Raw genomic sequence first — 21538 nt, 5'->3', positions numbered from 1 at the left:
TTACTGGAGCGATAACACACTTAAGTTGTTTAGTTCCTAGCTCAGTTTACTTTATCTAACCTCTTATATCAAAAGTGCACAATAGTATGGATGAAATTATGTGTCTTAGTGACGTTTATCGAAAGATGATATCATCACTAATTTAATGATATTGTGGGGAAAACCCAGATATTCCAAATCATCATAAAGATGCAAATTCACTCCTTGTTTCTGTTGCCTTAACGATTAAAATGTGTGTTTAAGTCCCTCTGCATCAGTTTATTGATGATACTGAGGTAAAGCACTAACTATACTGATGCGTATTACGCAATTTGTGGTTGCAAATGGTGAGTAAAAATTGAAAAACAAGCTTGTTTCATGTTGCACATTCACACAAGATATGCGTTGGTTGATTATAGGCCTAGGGTACAATTATTAATGTGCATTATTAGTAGAGTTATGTGTATCAACTATTCGTCCTATTTTTGGAGCCATATTTAAAGGAAGAGTTGATCTCTTATTTAGTTAATTATGAGCCAATTAAATAATTCACTACAGTGGAACCTCCCTTAGCGGACACCTCTCTGTTAAGGACAACCTCTCTACTAAGCAGTTCTTGTCCCAAATTGGTTGTTTCCATTCATTTTGACCTCCCTAATCAGGACAACTCTCTATTAAGGACAGCACTAATGTCAGTCCCAAGAGTGTCCTTAATAGAGAGGTTGTGCTGTATATGCCTCAAATCCCTGTTACAAAATTTACCAAATAACTGTTGTACTTGTAGAGTAATCAGTAACAGTTCATCTTTTGGAGCCTTATGGGAAGGAAGAGTTGCTCTCTTAATTAGTTAATTATGAGCACACTTTATTGATGCACTCTATGCATCAATTCCCTTTGACAAAATTTACCAAACAACTGTTGTAGAGTAACAGTTCATATTGATACCAAATTTCGGTCACATTTGGACATTTGAGAAAATTGAAAAAAAGGCCAAAGAAGCAAACATGATCCCCTGATATCCTCAGGATGGTGTAATCTGGTCTAGTCTAAGTTGAATTGCATCGTCATGTAAGTTGTTTGAAACAAAAATATCCAATGGTATCTTGCCCATGCAATACCAATCAGGTCTAATTTTCTATGCACTTTAGAGACATACCCTAATAGGCCCAATAGTCCCTACCTACAGAGACAGACATAACATTACAACACCGGATGGCAAGCCCGCATGATGAGATGAAGTTCCCCAAATCAGTCATGTTCTCTTTTTCAAAAATTCAAATGTTGTCGGGATGAAGCTATGCTTATAAAGAAAGGCATGATCATCACTTTTTGAATCTGATACTGATAGGCCTCTATTGTGTAAACATCCTGTTACTTTGACTCTTTCCCCGGGAGTGACCACGATGGATTCATGTGATAATTGGAAGGTAAACATGACAAGACTTTTATATGAATTGTATTTGTCCACTGTGAATCATTAGACATAATACAACTGATAATGTGTCTATAAGTCTCATCCTCTGGTAATATTTTGACGTTTCTCTTTTTCAGATTTGATCTGATTCAAGGACAGCCCCCCCTGACAAACGGAATCTCAAGATGGCTGAAGCTGCAGGGAATCACTGGGAATGCATCTTTGTGGGGAGGGAGGATGAACTTCATGAGCTGATCACTGCATGGAATGACGGAAAGCTGATATTTGGAATCTTTGGGAATAAATCTATTGGGAAAACGCGCTTGGTTAATGAACTACTGCGCAGATTAGGACTATCTGATGAGAACGTCTACCGGTTAGATTATAGTGGAGTCAATACACTTAATGGAATGATGGAGGAAACGAAAAGGGGACTGCATATTATGGAAGATTTGCAGGAAAGAACTTGGACAAAACGAATTGCTGTTGAGCTCAAGAAGAGAGTTGAAAGGGATCCTCATAAAGATTTAGTTGTCTTCATAAAGCACTACGGGGATGTTGATGAAATAACTGAATTGAAAAATGAGTTTGTCAAATTATGCGACATAGTGAAAGTCAATAACAAAAGAATCCGAGTTGTCTTAACATCAACGCCGAAAATACGCTTTGCTCAACTACAAACACTGTACAAATCATTGAATTTGTGGAAGAAACTGTCGGACGATGAGTCAAAGATGCTTTTGAGGAGCTTGCTACGGGATAGCCAGGTGGAATTGGGGAAATATGAAGAGACGATCATTCGCCTCTGTGAAGGGTTACCACATTCTCTTATGATTGTTGGTAAATATCTTTATCAGTTTTTGTCATGCATCAACTCTTTCCACAAGTTTTCAATGGTTTATGCTGGTTATATCTCTAAGCTGGTAGTGTACATTTAGATGTTGATAAATATCGTGAGCACATTTGAAATCTTAGACTTAAATTTTAAACTGCTATTGCTAACTGCCAATGAAGCTTAAAAATGTAATAAACGTGAAACATAGAGTTAAGGGGGTCTCTGGTGCATCAGTGACATGCAACTCGCATCGCGTTGCGTGTAACTGAAACGAAGCAGGAAGGATGTCAATTATGATTTTGACTGTACTCTCTTTCATCCCTGAATACTAACTGAACCTTACTCTCTTTGTAGCGAACGACCTGAAAGAAGAGGACGGTATGGTGGAGCCAGAGCATATCGCGTTACTGCTTCAGTTAGAAAGGCTTAATAGTCTGAGTCCGGAGCATTATGCAAAGGACGAACAAATGCGTAAGTAAGAGAGACTCGCGATGTTGCAGAAAGAATGAAACTTTATACAGAAAAATCAAATTGCCTTGGGTCTGCACCTCAATACTGATTTACTTCCAGGGCACGTTATTGGAGATGTCATCTCGAAGTTATCTGGTGGACTGGGACAGTCCTTGGCAGAACTCAATCTACTCCCTGAATCATTTGACAAAACATCTGGAAAAACAATGCTGGGTAAGTTTATGTCTGAAAGTACTATGAAGTATCCTGTCTTTCTAGACATGCACTCGTTCTTCATTATGACTCTGTCCTTGAAGAAGGGGCATATGTAGTGTTGGGGTCTATTCGACCACCTAATGTGACTGCTGCATTTCCTTCTAATCTAATAGGTGGGAATACTGCTGCTGTTAATCTTGGACACAACCATACGGTTTCTGCTTCTACGGAAAGCTGAAAAACTGTAAACTAATGATGCCTTTATAGCCTATCATACTGTATTGGTGGATGACCTTAAGTGCTATAAACATTAGGTTTTAGATTTTACTTACTTTTCAAGGTCGTCGAGGTTAAGGTAAAAGAAGGGCAACTATAACCTTTCATGTCCAATATCACATCAAACTTTCCTTTTATGTGTTTTTCATTATCATATTAATATTCATTTCAGGTGCACCGAACACTGCCATGCTAATGCACCAGTATATATTGTCACTGACCAGGCGATGCATATTGAACTACGATTCTAAGACTGGGCGCTTTTACGCTACTGGAATGCAGAGGGAGTCAGTCTCTTGTCAGTTACCCATAAGTGAAGAGAGCAGTGCAGGTAAAAATTAGTCAAGACGAAAGGAAGACTTTCTTTCCCTTAGCCACACATGTAGAAATTTTAAAAAAGCTCTTCACATTGGTCTCCCGGAAAGCTTGTATGAAAGATTCAGCTGTAGACATCCACTGGTTTCAAATCCAGTAAGTGCTGGCACATCTCTTCCCTTCACTGGGCAGGGAGCCATGTAAAGATCTTGCGACCCTTACTATTTCTGGTGGCTTCGCAGATTGAGCTCCATGCTCGTTCTCATTTTCAAGTAGAGAGTTATTTGTTTATTACAGGAAGTATTGAATGACCTTGTTCTTTCCTTCATTTAGATGTCCACGCAAGATTAGAACAGCTTTACCAAGAGCGACTTCAGAAGTTTTTGGTGTTGCCTGATGTCGTACAAACAAGCTTGAGACGCCATGCCCATATGGCTTTGCACAGCTCAGATGTATTTCCCACCTTTGTTGAAACAGCAACCGAGACCAATCATTACTGTCGAGTACATCTCTCCAGTGAGTATTAAAAGAAAACATTGCACTTTTGTATCATTGTCATCTTCATCTCACAAAAATTAACATACAGGATTAGTTACAACACAGTAAAAAATGCAATAATAAATCTTTACGAGAATATTTTGTGCAGCGAAAATGTCAGTATAAGTCATTTGCAAAATGTTTGGTTTACTTTGTATGCTTCAGTTATGATGATGTCATGACTCACGTCATTCAATAACGCTTCCTTTGTTGAAGATAAAAAAATACTCTTTAATCAAATCAACGGAATGTGGTACCCTATGTCTGTTTCAGATGATTGCGTAGATATATCTGAGGTGATGTTGGCTCAGTGTGTGCGACCAGAAGGTGCAATTGATGAGGGGATCCCACTCTCTCTGCTGGCCAAAGTTATCATTGAACAGACAGTGAGTATTGGCCCCAAATGGAGGTTTACTAGAACCACCCATTGTGGACACCTCTGTAAGAAAGACACCTCTCTATTTGGAACAGTGATTCTGGGCCCAAATAGATGTTTCTGTACAATTTGACCTCTGTCATCAGTACACCTCTCTATTAAGAACTGCATTTGTCTGCCCCAAGGTTTTCCTAAATAGAGGCTTTACTGTACACGAAGTGCCAGTATTCTCATCGGACTTCATTATGCTGCTAGTATCTGATGTGGCACTGAATATATTTTCTGTTCTTTGATGATATCAGGTCTAGATAGTAAGCAAGTAAAGGGGATCAATATACTTGAATCAATGTTGGTATAAAGACTTAACACAAGGATCTATCACAAAATGAACTTCAAATCAATCGTAAGTGAGTTTCTTTATTTTAATGCAGGGAGACGATATCGAAAGCCTTCAAGCGCTTGAACACAAGGTGGAAACTTTGTCAACTGAAGATAGCGGTACTGGTCGTTGTAGAGAATTGGCTGAGCTCTACCAAGCTATTGGCAACCGTTACGTTTTCCGTGGCAACAAAGACAAAGCACTTGTGTAAGTTTAATTTTGATGTTGATAAAAAAGCTTTGTGAATTGTTATGTTTTGGTAGCCAGGTAGCCTCGTCCACACTGTACCACCTCAACTTGGTTTAGGCATTTGCACTAAAGACTGTCTAGCAAGTCTGTATTGCGATCTGTACTTAACAAAATAAAATGTATTGTAATTCTTGCATAAAGCTTTGATGCCGTCCATCTTTTCCAGTTATCTCAAGAAGTCCCATGACCTGCTGGTAAAACATGGTTTCACAGAAGACTTCCTGTTTGCCAGAAGCTTGAATTTTATGGGATTCACAAGTGCCCTTTGTGGTGAGTTAAGTGATTTGATATATCATGTTTCTCTTGATTATTCTATTTTTTAAGAAAAGCATTTTCTCACCCTACCAAAAGTTGTACATACTGAAATGAGAGGTTGATCAATTGCTCTTAAAAAAGCAATAAAAAACCAGTAATATTTACATTTTATTCAAGGATTCAGTGGAATGCACTGTTTTCTCTTACAGGGCCCAGTCGCACAATCGGTAAAGACATGTCAGCATCAGCACAACTGAGCTTTATCAGTTTTTAGATTCAATTTATGATATCAGGACTTGATGCCATGAGATTACTGCTAACACTGGGCCTAGGAAAGCAGATCCTGGAATTCTAAACTGCCGATTTATTGATTGCATTCTCTTTATTTTCTTTCCAGGTGATTGGCTGGAAGCTTTGACATACATGCTACAGAGCGTCCAGCTGAGGGTCAATATGCTTGGAGAGAGACACATTGCTGTTGCGATTCAGTGCCATAACATTGAACTCCTGTTTCGCAAAATGAAGGAGAGCAACAGTGACTACATTCCCTTCAAGCTTGAGAAAGACTGCACTAGTGTTCCAAGTAAGATCTATGCCATGTGTTTGTATGGTTTTGCCGAACTGTTTCTTAGGGTGAATCAGCCCGAGAAAGCACTCGATGTAGCCGCAAAAGGTATCGGCATCTGCACCAAGAATGGTAAAAAGGACAAAGAGTTGATGGGAATGTTTCATGATGTCATGGCCAATTCTTATATCCGTGTAAATAAGTTTCTTGAAGCTGAGTCATATTTGAACGCCATACTGCGCCAGCAGTGTGTTGCTACACCTTGGCTGATACGAGTTCTGAATCGGCGTGGCTTTGTACTCAGACAGTTGGGGAGGCTTCAAGATGCAGCGCAGTGTCTTGTTGAGGCCTTCAAGCACAAGTCTGTCATAGATGACCCCATGTCTAGGCTATACTTAGAGACATGCCAAGAGCTTGCTCTTGTATACATTAGCCTTAATGAGCTCACACAAACAGTTCGTTTTGACAGGCTTGCTGTTAATGAGCTGCACAGGCTAGGGGACGAGCATTTCAGAGTCGGTGATATGAGGCAGCTGCAGTGTATTGCCGATGAGATTAACCAAATTATCAACAATGCACTGCAAAGGGGCCTTGAAGTGCCTTTTCCCCAGTGTTGTCAAGACCAGCATCGCGTTTGCTTCCTCAGAGCTTCTAACAATGGTGGTATGGTTTACGCAGAACATGATGCTGATGAATTAGAGAGGCAAATCATTAGGGAAATGGCAAATGAACAGAACTGTCCACCTGAAAACTTTGCTTCAGAGACAAAGCCTTGTTCAAGTGGGATCACTCAAGGTCATTCAAATGAATTCAGTCCAAGTTCAGAAAGAAACCCTCGTCATTTCGAGAGGCAAGAAAGATACGAGTCAGATTTCTCGCCTTCTAGAAGTCTGAGTGGTAGCAGGAGTTCAAATGGTTTCCCCCAGCCTGTTGTCAGGGGACAACACTGTCGCTCGGTTCCTGACAGTAGTTTGCCTCAAGAATGCCAGGCAACATCTCACACTGGTCGTCAAGGTAGTGTTGACCTTGGCAATCACAATAATACCCCTCACACCCAGGTCACACACCAGTCAAATGATGCCGAGAGGAGGCGGGGGACTTCCATGAGAGGCCAAAGTGGTTTCAATGATCAGACTTACAAGTGGTGCCCATCAACCAATGAAAACAGATCTGATTCTTCTCAAAATCGAAAGATCTCGTCTTTATCTTATCCAACATCACATGGTACTACAGCTAATGAATCTGAGACTCTGTCTCCAGTTGAGAGTAGTTGGCCCTCGGATTCTCAAAATCATTCCTCAGATTCATCCACGCATTCTTCGGTTAGTTCGGACCTTGGTCAGTTTGTTCCTAATGGACGTCTTGCTCAGAGTGAGCCTCATGGGATCCCAAGCAGTCAAATGGGATTTGGATCCATTGCAAATTCTGTGGGAACATCCGTGTTCAACCTTGGTCAGTTTGTTCCTGATGGACGTCTTGCTCAGAGTGAGCCTCATGGGATCCCAAGCAGTCGAATGGGATTTGGATCCATTGCGAATTCTGCGGGAACATCCCAGTTCAACCTTGGTCAAACACAGGCGGATCCTTCATCTAGTCCTTTCCCTTGCCTCACTTCAGATGTAGATACATGTAGGTCATTCAGCCAACGAAGTTGCGGCCAGAATCTACAGTACGTATCTTCGATAGCTTCACAAACCTTGCCCAAAGAACCAGTGTCTACAGAAGTTGCAGGTTTTCTCTGCGACAGGGTAAATTCAGACTTGCAGAATCGTCCAACTCCTGATCGGTGTTTTCATGCAATTCAGTCCCAAACTGGACAAGGTTTTCAACAACAAATGCAAGCCTCAAACCACATGCAGTCTCCTTCCAATAACATCCAGTCTAGTCCACAACAGGACAGTAGGTTTCGCCCCCAAGGTTCCTCTTCCTCTTCCTCTTCCCATTCTTGCAATTCGCCGATATCAGCATCACAATCGGGAAAGTACTTCATTGACCCTCCTTATCCCCATGAGCAAAATCCCCAAAGACAGATGCTACATGGTGAAGATAACCAGTCTTTGTATCAAAATGGCCTCAGCAATCACCAAATTAATCATGGAGGGCAGCAACGAACTAGTGGCAATTCACCGTCACAGCCATTGCTTTACTATCCACCTGATACATCATGGCACCCAACGCCCTCCCAAATGGGAGCCAGTTCTTTGGGATCCTACCAACAAAGTTTGAACTCTGCAAACACCCAAGAGGGATATGCGGGGCAATTTCTCGGTGAATATTCTGGACAGTTTAATCAGTTGGCCCTACCTCCATCTGACACTTCCAACCCATCAGTTAATTCTAGCTCTGGACCTCGGGAAATGCTTTATGCTGCCACACCAGTAGAATCGCAGTTACATCTGTCACCCCCTCCGAATGAAAGCCAGGATGTGCCATTCTCTTCTTCTGCCTCCGTGTCTCGTAAGTGGAGTATCACAGGTGTTGCAGAAGCTTTTGCAGGGTTTTTCAGTTCCAGTCTGCCCTCAAGAGTTGAACACATTTAGATGAAGAAATTTAGATTGTCTTTAACTGCAGGCAATTCAACATGCTGGCAGATGGCCACAGTTATACTACTGCCAGTGTATTGATGGGTTGTTCAGTTCACCTGCCGGATCTGATACCTTATAGTCAGTTTCAGATGGGTTCGGAAATGAACTCGATTATCATTTGTAAGAAAGTGAGTGTGAATTTGTACAGCTTATATATGTCATCATGTGTTAGAGTGTGTTGTGTCACTTCTGTTGGAATTTGCTTTTTCTTTTTGTGTTGATAGTGTGCATTTCTGTAGCCTTAGATAGTAATCTCAGTACCTCCCCATCCCCAAACTACTCAGAGTTGGTCTCGTTCAGTTCGATTAAATATAGGTAGTCGGACAACATAGTCTGTTGCATATGTGAATGTAATGGTCACTTTGATGAGAGTTGGTTTGTTGCTGAGATTGAGCCTTGTTAATGTTATTACTGTAATTAATATAAGTCAAGAAATGTAATCATATGTTTTATGCTCTGTATGGTAGAATTGTCTTATGTTGATATCGTATTAGTTATCTCTAGTCTAGGGAAATGTAGTGTCTTTGAATCATCTGTGTGCTATTAGGCAATCACTGCTGCTTGTTACGTTGCATACTTCACTGTTTTATGTTTAAAACTGAGCATTGTATTATAAAGTGAAAACCCAAGTTGACTATTACTTCATGTTACTGAAAAGAGGGTGGGGTGAAGGGGTGTAGGGGTAGGGTTCGGTGGGGAGGGGAGGGGGCATCACAGTTGTCTCATGAATTTGGGGGGGGGGGGTTATCTTGTTATCTCAATGGGTGATGTATTGTGTTATAGTTGGCATTTTTGCACCTTGAGAATTGAAGAAGGGAAGTGCTTTGAGAAGGGTAAGTGTCCCTTTAATGTCAGATTGTAAATTTTGATGTCATTGTCTATTGTTGTTTATACACATGTACTAGTATATGAATTTAATCATGCCATGCATTAATTGTTTGATAATCTTATTTTAAAGGATGAGTGCCAAGAGATAATGCTTGGCCCGCTTTTATAAAGCCTCGGACCGAATCTGAAAAAAGCTGTTTTTCATGACAATAAAAATGCTTTTGTACATTTTTGGATGTTTCCCTGTGGCGTCTGTTAAAAACCAGCGTCCTCTAAAAAACAACACTGCATCACGGAAATGCGGGACCAGCATTATCTCAAGACTCTTATCTCCTCTGACGGCTTATGCAAGTATCAATTCGTGTCTTGTACCCCCCCTCCTCAAGGGTACGACACCTTATCACCCTATAACGACATCTTAAGGCTCAAGCATCACCCTTTTTTCACCAATGCTACTTTTTCTTTCGTCAAGACATCACCATCAACAATATATCAGTTATCACCATCATATAAAGTAACCGGACTAATTTTACTGGGTAAGGCTGTATGTTCGACAAGACATCGACACATTAGCATCCTTATTCTTTCCAGCTTCGCCAAATTTTCACTAAAGGAAAAATAAATACTACTCAAGCATCGGCAAAGATTAGTGGTGATAGCTTAACTACCCTTGAGGAGGGGGGGTACAAGAAACGAATTGATACTTGCATTAGTTCCACGCACAATTTTATTGTATATTATCAAAAATTTATAAGCGAGATCACCTTACATGTTGGCTAATATACTATAACAGGAATTCTCTACACGGTGAGCACAATGGCCGCTGGCCTTTTCATTTGTTTTTGATGTTATCCATTACTTCTAAAGGTCGAGCTGAGGGTAAGGGGTTTCAGAGGAAATGAATTGCACAAGCGTTTTAATGGAAAAAATCGGTCTGTACTCTTCTAGATATTTTGTGTCCCTGTAAAATTTAACTACTTGTGTTTTGAGATACTGTTGGAGTGGCACTTTATTCATAGAGTGTGTGTGTTGAGGTGGTTTCTTGGGTGCATTAGAAATGCACGTTTTTCTTATCGTTGCGTATACATTTGCGTATACCTGTTTATATACTGACTGGCCTATTTTACATGAAAAGCTGCCTCGCGACCAGTGTTAACCCACCAGTACAGTTTCTCTGGTGGCATGCAACCTAAATAACTTTAGTGTCAGCCAGACTGTGTCACTATTTTGCAACACTCATTCTTTTAAGGCCTGCGCTGTTCATTGAAAATTTAAAATTTAAGTTTCCAATTGCAAAAAATACGTACCGTTACTGAATATGTTTTATAACATTTCTGTTGTGTTGACACTGATATACAAATACTATACATACCAAGTTTCACCAAAGTTGCATGCATGATAATTGCATGCCATTGTGTATACATTGTGTAATTGCATTTCAGTTTTCCTGTCCCACGATTAAGTACGAATGGTGTATGCCTTTAAAACAAGTAATGTTACCAAAGGCTTGGCATGCAGTGTTGTGATGATGTATTTATACCATAGGTCATTGTTTTTTGTTTGCATTAGTCAGACGTTTTAAAGAAGGGGTCACAAGTTGCTGCACATTATTATTTTTAACCGCACGGCTGCATTTATTTGCAGACAGTAGATGGCATTTATATTTTCTCAACAAGAGTCATCATGACAAATTCATCGAGCATTAGAGTAATTTCAGGCAAGCCAATGTTGATTTTGTAAAGCAGCTGCATCAGCCAGCCAACTTGAGGGAGCATGTCCAAATCATATTGAAGCCAAAAAACTAACACTGCTCCTCTTTCACAAGGCGTTGGCCTCAAATTATGTGACATGACTCCGTTAGCATAATAACTACCCCCATCCTGAGGAAATCAGGGGTAATGTTCGTCTCTCCAGTGCGGGATCCGGAGAAGCATACATTAACCCCTCGATTTCCTTAGGTTGAACTGCCCAAAAATGCCTGCATTGACAGGCTCCTAATCTAAAGTTTCTCGTGGTAGTTATTTATAAACTCGGTATTATTTAGTTCAGTAATGCAAATCTTTTTGAAAAACAACAAGATGTTTTTTCTAAAGAGTGGAACTGTGACTGTTAAAACTTGTTCCATTACGGCAAACTGCCATCGAGATTAAGCGTTGTTACATACAGAATTTTATCAGCATATCCCTATAACGGGACCAAAGCATTTTAGGGCAGAAACTTGTCCATGTTATTGTTAGTCTTGGTTAGCGGCCATGTCAAAAAAACAACAAAAATCTTTCCTACTTAAGATTATAAAATTTTACAAAAACTTCTTTACATGTATTTTGTAAATTGCTATTAGGACCCAAATAAACTTTTAAAGGTAACTGTGTTTTCTTTGTACTTCCATCTTGTCGTATTCCTCCAGCTCACCAATCATTCAACCAGGCAACCTTATAATGGGGTGACTCATTATGTTGTTCAGACCTCAGAGGAAATTTTTCAATTTCCATGCTATCGAAAGTGCATAATACCAGAGTGGTGCTACGACCACCAGAAGTCTTCTGTTGTTCAAGAAATAGATACTGAAGAAGAGGTATTGGTTGTCTCACTAAACTCAGTGAACGTGGAGAGACTTTGTCAACATGGATGACTTTGAATCATGTACTATATGACTGCATGCTCCACAAAGTCCTCAGGACAAGGAATCTGGCAAAACCTACTGGACAAACTGTGCAGACAGGATGGAAATTGAAGACATCTGATGAATATGATCGACTGCCTTGGGAGTGAATGCAGTGAGGGCACTTGTAGTGCCCAAATCCGATTCAATCAATGAAATGGTCTGATCTCCTGGCATGTTTGAGCCGGACCTGGGCCCCAAAGGAATAATTACCTGATTACTGCATTATTATTCCACAGCCAATTCACATATTTACTCTTGTATGCACCCATGGGGATGTGCTGCCAAATGATGTTTGGGACCACACTGGTCACAACACAAAAGGTATACTAGTTTGTGTGATCGGAGGTTGTTGCTGTCCTGTCCTCTTTTTAGAAAGATAAAACACATGCCTGGTTGTGACTACTTGTATTCCAAAGAAATAAGTAAATCCACTAGGACGTCAGATTGTGCTTTGATAGGATGTGACAAATATCTCTTCCTTCTGCATCCAAGATGAAAAGGAACTTTGGGTGGTGAAAGAACTGAAGACTGCATACTTCATTTTCACATCACATCAGGTTTATTCATCATTATAATGAAACGGCCAGGGGCCATTGTGCTCACCGTATACATCTTTTAGTAGGCAGGATCATGCTTAGTTTAGAGGTGAATATGGTGAACACAATCAGGCATGAAGACTTTTTTTAGATGTGTATTGATGTCAAGTAATAAGACAGGGCAGTATATATAAGTTTATGATCCAACCAATAATTGTCTATGACATCAACAAGATCAATATCGTGTGATTGCTAAGAGTCCCTGCAATAAAAAATTCATCGAAAAAAAGTCATTAATAAGCAAGATATTGCATGTCCTACTTTTTCAGTTTTGACCCCCTGGTGGCCAAATCAAGAATCAGATGAGGCCAAAATTCGGTGTCAGAGATTATCTGATGTAGGGGGTTACATGTACCAACTTTCAAGTTCATAGCTTCAGCAGTTAAGAAACGTGCCATAGTTACACTCTAATGGCCAATTTACGCCATTTGACCTCTGTGACCTAGAAAAGGAGGTCAAATCCAAAAATCGTAGGACATGTGGTGTATCCTTGCTAGAAGTCCCTGCCATAAAAATTTTATCGAAAACAATTCACTCAAATAAGCAAGATATTGCACTTCTTCCTTTTTCCATTATGGCCCCCTGGTGGCCGAATAAAGAATCAGATCAGGCCAAAATTCGGCATCAAAGGTTATCTGATGTAGGGGGTTATATGCACCAAGTTTCAAGTTCATAGCTTTACTGGTTAAGAAACGTGCCATAGTTTACACTCCAACGGCCAATTTACGCCATATGACCTCTGTGACCTTGAAAAGTAGGTCAAATTGAAAACCCGTAAGACATGTGATGTATTCTTCCTAAGAGTACCTACCATAAAAATTTTATCGAAAACAAGTCACTTATAAGCGATATATCACACTTTTTAGATATCCACTTTTGGCCCCCTGGTGGCAAAGTTGAGAATCAGATCAAACTGAAATTCAGCACCAGAGGCTATGTGATATAGGGGGTTATATGTACCAAGTTTCAAGTTCATAGCTTTAGTGGTTAAGAAACGTGCTATAGTTTACACTCTAACGGCCAATTTACGCCATATGACCTCTGTGAACTTGAAAAGTAGGTCAAATTAAAAACCCGTATGATATAAGATGTATATTTGCTATGAGTACCTACAACGCAAGTTTCATCGAAAACAAGTCACTAATAAGCGAGATATCACACTTTTTAGATATCGACATTTGGCCCCCTGGTGGCCAAGTTGAGAATCAGATCGGACCGAAATTTAGTGTCAGAGGTCACCTGACCTAGGGGGTGCTGTGTACAAAGTTTTAAGTTCATAGCCCTAGCGGTTAAGAAACGTGCCACTGTTTTTTAAATAGGATACGACGACGGACGACGGACACTGCGGTATTACATAAGACTCCCCTACGGTGAGCCAAAAATCAAGAAAATGTAAGATACAAGTCAGAAAAGACAAAAGGGAAAAGATAAAAAATAATAAAATAAAAAAATATTTTTGGCCGTCCCTGACCGGGGTTTGAACTCACGACCTTTGGATTGCCACAACACGAAAAACACAAAACATGCAATTTCGGCCATATCTGTGTCTGCGTTGTGACCTCTGTGACCTCGACAAGTAGGTCAAATTAAAAACCCATATGATATATGATGTATCCTTGCTATGAGTACCTACCACAAAAGTTTTATCGAAAACAAGTCATCAGTAAGCGAGATATCACACTTTTTAGATATCCACATTCGACCCCCTGGTGGCCAAATTGAGAATCAGATCGGACCGATATTCAGCACAAGAGGTTATCTGATATAGGGGGTTATATGTACCAAGTTTCAAGTTCATAGCTGTTGCGGTTGAGAAACGTGCCATAGTTACACTGAAACAGCCAATTTACGCCATTTGACCTCTGTGACCTTGAAAAGTAGGTCAAATTAAAAACCCGTATGATATATGATGTATCCTTGCTATGAGTACCTACCACAAAAATTTCATTCCAAACAAGTCATTAATAAGCGAGATATCACACTTTTTAGATATCTACATTCGGCCCCCTGGTGGCCAAATTAAGAATCAGATCGGATCGAAATTTAGTGTCACAGGTCATCTGACCAAGGGAGTCCTGTGTACAAAGTTACAAGTTCATAGGCTTAGCGGTTAAGAAACGTGCCACTGTTTTTGAAACAGGATACGACGACGACGGACGACGACAGACGACGACGGACGACGGACACTGCGGTATTGTAAAGACTCCCCTACGGTGAGCCAAAAAGTACATCACAAAGGTTAACATAGTACTTCATGTATCATAATCATGATTCAGACCATTTTATTTTTCATACTCTTTGGAAGACGCCTTTATCCTAGTTTAGGATGTGATGATCCCCAAGTATAGTCTCCCACAGCAGTGTAGTCCTGTCAAATCATCAGTCTTTAGCTTTCTTCTTCCCTGAAAAGAAACCTAAGTAAATTCAGCAATGCCTTATCTATTGTCATGAAGCTTTGTAATAATCTCAGCAGGCACAGGAAACTCTGGAGACCTAATCACGACAGATTGCTCAGCAAGAGTGGCTAACAATAGTCATCTTGTGTACTATCACTGATGGTTTTATCAACATGGATATCCTGATTTTAAGGGGAAAATATCATGGAAACATATGACAATCTAGTGTGAACCTCTGAAAGATAATAAGCTAGCTAGTAGACAACCCCTCCTGGCAGTCAACACCCTGATGACCCATACACGAAGTCGAATTATACTGCCAGTGCAATTAGATCTTCATCACAAAGATGACTGTCTCATTGAAAATACTTACTTTTCTCTCTCTTCCGTTTGTCACCTTTGACAGTTATCTTTCCATCTGGCATTTTTTCCCTGGAGATTTTTGCTGACTTTCCCAATTTCTCATCCTGGTGTTTACGTTTTCTGTCCCTGACCTCATCAAGGTTATCCCAGAGGTCATCCTTTTCACCACCTTCTCCATCTTCCATACCTTCTTCTGCATCTTCTGCTGTCTCGGTGATTTCCTCACCACCGGGAACAGTTTCCCAACCGTCAGATTTCATCAGGAGGCAGTTCAATCGTGATTTTAGATAAAACTGAAAAAATATGACTGTGTAATTTTAATAGATGCAAAGGAATGACATTCTGCTTTCATTCATCAAATAGGCAAGGGTCTCCCAAGATTTAAGAGATGCATACTGTTTCTTTTACATGCATACATAATTCATTTGAAAGTACATGTGGTAGGTTACAAGAACAAGGACAAGAGGTGTTTTTGAACCCTGCTGCTGACTACCTCTGAAAGCCTTCCAAGAGTTAACCAGAGTGAATGTGTCCAAACACATGTACATGTACTTCTCAGTCACCACCAGGTTAAATCTTGAAGAAAAAGTAGGCATATTGTTTATCCAACAATAAGTTCATCATTTATCCAACAATACAAGATAGTTTTACCTTGTGGAGTAACTTCTTTGTGTTTAAATCGTGTATCCGTAGAAACCTGTCCAGTCCACATGATGCTATGAGTGGCAGGGTAGGATGGCACTCTATGGATCTGATACCACCAGCAAACCCTTTGAAACAGTGAAGTAACTTCCCTGAAACAAAAGACAGGGATTAAGCACAACTAACCACAACTGTGACCATCAAAGGTCTCTGAAAAGGTACTGCTTGGTATAAGGCAGCAGCCCATGCTGCAGTACCTTTGAGCTCAACATCGTAGGGGGCAAATTCGTATCAACAAGACTGTATAAGAAACCGTAACATTTGGATTGAGAGACAGAAACGTCAATAGAGACCTCTGCCACATTGTATAACATTGAACGGCTATAGATAAACAGAAACTATGGAAACCATGGAGATGACCACCAAAGTAAACAAACAGCATTAGCCTTTAATGATAACACAGATTTATCTTATTGCTACATACCCTTGCGAAAGTCCAACAGTCCCATTTTGCCATGGGTGTTCCCAACAACAACTTGACTGAAATAGACAACAAAAGTTGTTAGAAACTAACTCTCGACCCTGTCCACAAATTCTCCTAGGTGAATGTCCCCTATGGTAAACTGAATTATTGACAAGTCTGGCAGCTGCAGAGAAATATACTTACTATTCATTTGCAACAAGTCCCATGGCCGTTAGAGGATATTCATCAAACTCCATGCTTAAGACCGGTCGTCTTTGCGCAGATGGATCATAAACTCGAACCTGAATTAGAAAGGTGCAAATATGAGGAAACATTATTTGCAACATACAAATATATCATAAGCAATTTGTGGTTGTTTTTTATTGTGTTTTACTTTTGTAACTGTTACCAGTCAGCCGGACACGCTTCAGACAGACGATTGACAAAAAATGCTGCCCCAGAGGTGAGAGGTGTTTGATACTGGTTGAAATTCTAAGGGCTGTGGTGGAGGACTACAAGAAGAGAGATTCGTAAACCATTTCTAAACTTGGGGAGCTCTGCTATCTCATTGGTGGAGAATTTAATATTACAAGCAAACTGAATTTTTGAGAAGAAACATCGGATTTTTTTTCTCTCAATCTATACATACCTGGTGATGTCCAGTGGCCATGACTACTTTTTGACTATCGGGTAAGAAAGACATGTCTAAAATCCAAACAGGCACTCGCAAGTTTAACCAATCATGTTTCACCTGCAACGGAATGGATAAAAACAAAGTTTTTATCTACACTGATTATAAACATCTTCCTCTTCAAAGAGTATTCAACAGATAAATCTCAAGTGGAGTTGGAAGTTATGTCAACACTCAAACTAAACTGAACTGATCAGTACAAGAGATTGACAGCGTCTCTCTTGAAGTCTATTTCATAAAGTGCATTTATTGCATGTTCTATTCCCCTCATACTCACATTTTTCGCTTTAAACAAAACGTCTGTCGGATTTGACAAGTCCCACACTTTTAGGTCGTTTTCTTTTCCTCCTGTGGCAACCAGGTTGGGTTTCCAGCGATTCTGCACCAGTTTGCACACATTTTCTCCAGCTTCGATTTCAGTCTGAAAAGAATCGGACACTTATTGCAAAAAATGATCACTCGTCGGTTATCATTTAATGTGATGTTATTTCAATCAGGTTAAAGTGTGCTACGTTGTACATAAAGTTCTTCTGCAGAAAATGACTATGAAAATGCTTCGGGACACCCAGTAGACTGAAAGTTCTCTTACCTTAACAGCACCAGATTCATCCCAAACTCTTAATGCTCCGGATTCCACACAGCTTATGTAGTGACTGTAAATAGATAAAGGGATGTGCGAGTCGTATGTTACAGAATAAATCAACAATAATTCAAATCAATGACAAATTGGTGGTTTGTGACAAAGTGAGGACCCTTCTTGCGTGATGAATGACCTACTTGTCATAAACTTCTAATCCTGTCAGCTTTCCCTCTCCACCAGAACACTCCAGTTCATCGTCAACATCACCAGTTTCCACATCATACGTCTTCACAGCACGATTCTTCAGCGCATAGGAAACCTGGAATAGGAAAAGATAAGACTCTGAACAATATCATTAAAAAGCCAAATAATATGCACAATGGGCATGCAATCTCAATCTCACACTTTGTATTCTTGATTGGGTCACTTCAAAGACATGTGGTACTGGGGCTTTTAAACTATTACCCGAGCACAATGATAGCCTACAATGTCGACTGTTATGAGACAAAAATATTCATGAATCTGGAAGAAACTTGTTGCACACATTGACACTGGAACTCGTCTTACTTTTGTCTCACTCTTATTTTTCCAACACATGGCACATATCTCCAGATTTCTGTCCGCATTCTTGATTTCATTAATGTTGGTGTGGAATCTTTTAACAACATTTACACCTGTAAGGAATAGGAAAAGAAAACACATACAGGATAACATGTCACACCAGGGCTGCTGCTTTGGCAAGAACATTACCGAGAACAACCTGTCCAAAGGCAAATTCCTCTTTTTTGGGCTTTGTGAAGAGAAATGAATATTGCCATGTATTGTCCAATGGTACAATCTGTGTCATTGCCCTATTGCAGTGACATACATTGAGGATGAGTAAATTAGCCGAGGACTGCTGGGCCATTTAAACCCGTTGGGATCTTCAGTGTATTCAGAGACGTATACTGCAACACGGTACTGCAGAGGGTCATGATTGCTGATGCTGTTCCTAACACACTGAAGTCATAACAATGTGAGCCTTTAAAAAACACTCAAATACAATTGTGAATGATTGTCGCATCAATTTTTAAGATGGCAATTAATTTTTGGGCGCTGTTCGACAACAAAACATGATGCAACAACTCAACGACATTACAAGAGGGAGGCTCTGCCCCATCCTACAAAACAGGCCGGACAAGCACAGACTGCAAATAAACATTCTGGGGAAGCACATCCTAGTGTTTTGTCTCTTCTGTCTCAGATGTCTTAGTTCCACATAAATACTTTAGGCGGCGCCACCATATGGCATGCACATTATGCATTGGAAGAAGCAAGACAACAACTGGGGCTTTTCTCGCTTAGCTGTGGGCTGATGATCAAATCTATGATGCTTCTAGGTCGGAAACGATTCACAGAAATCTAATGGTGGGAAAGCATTTTGTATAAATAGGCCATAATACCTTTAAAAAGGCCTGTTTCGGCACCGCAAAACACGTTGAACATGGGCGCAGCCATGTTGGAAAAATATAAAATGTGACCTCAACCAACAACATCCACCTCGATAATATTGTAGATTTCTCACTGTTCATACAACTTATATCCCTTATTAAGATTCTTGTGTAAAATTTCTGCAATGGATTTACTTTACATTCTTATATATATGCATTTGACATGTTTGAATATTCTAGACCTACTACCCATGCCTCAGTAAAAAAAAATGGCGACTGCTTACTGATTTGTTCACGAAAGACCAGATTTTCATTGGTAATTCGCCTTATTTCTTTCTCTATAATGCATATATTTAGTTTTCCAGAACATCCAGTAGTAGTCTAAGCCTGCTGGATGCTTTTTATTTGATTTGCGTGCCCCTGAAATGTTATAACTGACAATATAAAGTAATTAACGAACTACATTTTTGGTCTAGAGGTGACCTGTAGGTGGCGACACCGTGCTATTTGAAAATGAAGCCACTGGTGCTGATGGCAAGGCCTTCTGCCTTTGGCACTTTACGGCAGTTGCATCTGACTGAACAAGTGGGAATGTATTCAACATCGATCCTGATACTATCATGATATCGATCACATCGTAGGCCTCTTTTCTAGTATCTGTGAGTGTCGCATGAGAACATAAAATAAATTCACAGTAGGCTACAATACACTTTGCCAAGTTGGCCTTGGGTTACATATTACATTACAATTTCTGTACTATATTAAATTCTAGAGTAGTGATAGTATTCACTCGTTACTTTCATATTTCAGGACTATACCTCGTGGTAGTATAATTTACAGCTTGACTAAATGTTTATATTGTATAATTTACTACAGCTTGACTTAAAATTACACCAGCTACATTCTTTTTGTTCATTTTCTTCTTCCAGATCTCGAGAAGATGAATCCCCTTCGTGCAGTATGCTCAACTTCACCGACATTTGTGAAATCATTGCTGCTCATTCCAAGTAAGTTGGAGGCATCGGGTCAGTCATTCCCCTTCCAAAATGTCACCTTTTTCAAACTTATAGCATCACCCCCAAAAAAGTTGCTACCTGACATCAGTCTTGTTTCATCAGATCAGAACCTGGGGAGGGACTCCAGAGAGATGAACATATGTGAGGTATCCAGCAATTTTGACATGATCCGTTACTCACGAGGTAAATTCACGCTGAAACTCTTCTCCCTCTCTCTATTTCTAGATCATGTAAAGAGTAATCCTCTTCGTACATTTAGTTCTACAATAACAGCCTTGGTGAGGTCTCCGCTACTCATTCAGAGTAAGTCAAGAATATTTTCTTTTTGGATGTGTTTGTTGAAGTTAAATTTCAGTCATTAGTCTTGCCTTTTACCAATGGGAGGCCAATGGACTTTGCCCAGAATACAAGAGAAAATATCAAAATACTGTGTAGTATAGGATCATACATTTATAGTTTGCAGTAGCAGCACTTCCCAAGAGGAATCCATGTGAGAAACATAAACAACAAGTGACACACTCCCCAGCCAAAGACACATTCACTCAAGCATGTTGTTAAGGTTGCAAAGTACTGTGATATTAATTGTTTTTAAGAAATTTATATTTTTGTTATTCCCTGATTTCAGACCGTTCAAGACAAGTTTGTAAAATGGAGACACCTAAACGAGACTTGTCGAGATTATTGAAGGGATTCCTACAGCCCAAAGATTCGTTACTTCAAGGGACTCCGTCTGTAACTGTAGAACAACCAGTGTGTGGTATGGCTTCGCTTATGCAAATGCATCGGAACGGCCCGCCTAAAAAGAAGATGAAAGGGCTTAGGCACCCTCTTGAAGGAAATCCTCAACTCAAAGGAGTAGTATTAAAAACACTTATAAAAAAGCCAAAGAAACCGAACTCTGCTAACAGGAAATGTGTGCGTGTGAAGCTCAGTAACGGAAAGGAAGTAACTGCTTATATTCCTGGTGAAGGACATAACTTACAGGAGCATAACATTGTGTTAGTCCGAGGTGGTCGCATGCAGGACCTGCCCGGAGTAAAACTTAAATGTGTACGCGGGAAATATGATCTTGCTCATGTAAGAAAGGACAAGTAAGAAAGATTGTGTTAGGAACATTTTTATATGAGGATTTGCCTTGATATCACTTGGAAAGATTCTTTAGTTGTGTGTGCAAGAGAAGTGCCCAGCCTCCGTCAGGTTCAGAATCCACTGCAAACTTGGTTTTGTCAGACTTTATGTGAATTGATTTGAAATAAATTGTAAAAATGACATGTGCTCTTCTTGTTAGTTACCCTTCTCGAAAAAGATCTGAATGGTATACCCTATTTCTCTAATCGGACTGGCTGTGATGTCTCCTGAGGCTAACTGATTGTGGATGAGACAAACCAGTCGACCTTAACAGCATGAGTGCAGGTCTTCCATGGCTGTAGCAGGAAT

At 40.0% G+C, this 21538-nt stretch overlaps 3 protein-coding genes across 4 annotated transcripts; 2 read left to right on the top strand and 1 right to left on the bottom strand.

Moving 5' to 3' along the window:
• Positions 1-25: 25 nt before the first annotated feature.
• Positions 26-9087, top strand: LOC135484151 (uncharacterized). The gene is made up of 10 exons (XM_064765322.1): positions 26-326; positions 1531-2233; positions 2583-2699; positions 2799-2912; positions 3343-3501; positions 3819-4001; positions 4296-4408; positions 4830-4984; positions 5193-5296; positions 5679-9087. Exons 2-10 carry the CDS (start codon positions 1579-1581, stop codon positions 8384-8386), a joined length of 4308 nt encoding a protein of 1435 aa, XP_064621392.1. The 5' UTR covers positions 26-326; positions 1531-1578; the 3' UTR covers positions 8387-9087.
• A 3425-nt stretch (positions 9088-12512) lies between these two features.
• On the bottom strand, positions 12513-19157 carry LOC135484150 (WD repeat-containing protein 74-like). 2 transcript variants are annotated; one of them, XM_064765320.1, is made up of 11 exons: positions 19098-19157; positions 18223-18329; positions 17853-17974; positions 17665-17728; positions 17353-17496; positions 17034-17135; positions 16589-16686; positions 16406-16461; positions 15931-16073; positions 15290-15572; positions 12513-14922 (listed from the first exon to the last, which is right to left on the bottom strand). In XM_064765320.1, the coding sequence occupies exons 1-11, from the start codon at positions 19150-19152 to the stop codon at positions 14900-14902; spliced, it is 1197 nt and encodes a 398-aa protein (XP_064621390.1). In that variant the 5' UTR covers positions 19153-19157; the 3' UTR covers positions 12513-14899. The 2 variants fall into 2 exon arrangements, with proteins under 2 accessions (XP_064621390.1, XP_064621391.1); XM_064765321.1 differs by lacking the exon at positions 19098-19157 and adding an exon at positions 18794-18902.
• A 188-nt stretch (positions 19158-19345) lies between these two features.
• On the top strand, positions 19346-21370 carry LOC135485047 (small ribosomal subunit protein uS12m-like). Its single transcript, XM_064766775.1, has 4 exons — positions 19346-19401; positions 20015-20092; positions 20327-20404; positions 20727-21370. The coding sequence occupies exons 2-4, from the start codon at positions 20026-20028 to the stop codon at positions 21194-21196; spliced, it is 615 nt and encodes a 204-aa protein (XP_064622845.1). The 5' UTR covers positions 19346-19401; positions 20015-20025; the 3' UTR covers positions 21197-21370.
• The last annotated feature ends 168 nt before the right edge of the window (positions 21371-21538 follow it).

This window comes from Lineus longissimus, chromosome 3 (assembly GCF_910592395.1).
Source record: "Lineus longissimus chromosome 3, tnLinLong1.2, whole genome shotgun sequence".
Taxonomy (NCBI): domain Eukaryota; kingdom Metazoa; phylum Nemertea; class Pilidiophora; order Heteronemertea; family Lineidae; genus Lineus; species Lineus longissimus.
This window is presented reverse-complemented; position numbering and strand designations above follow the sequence as displayed.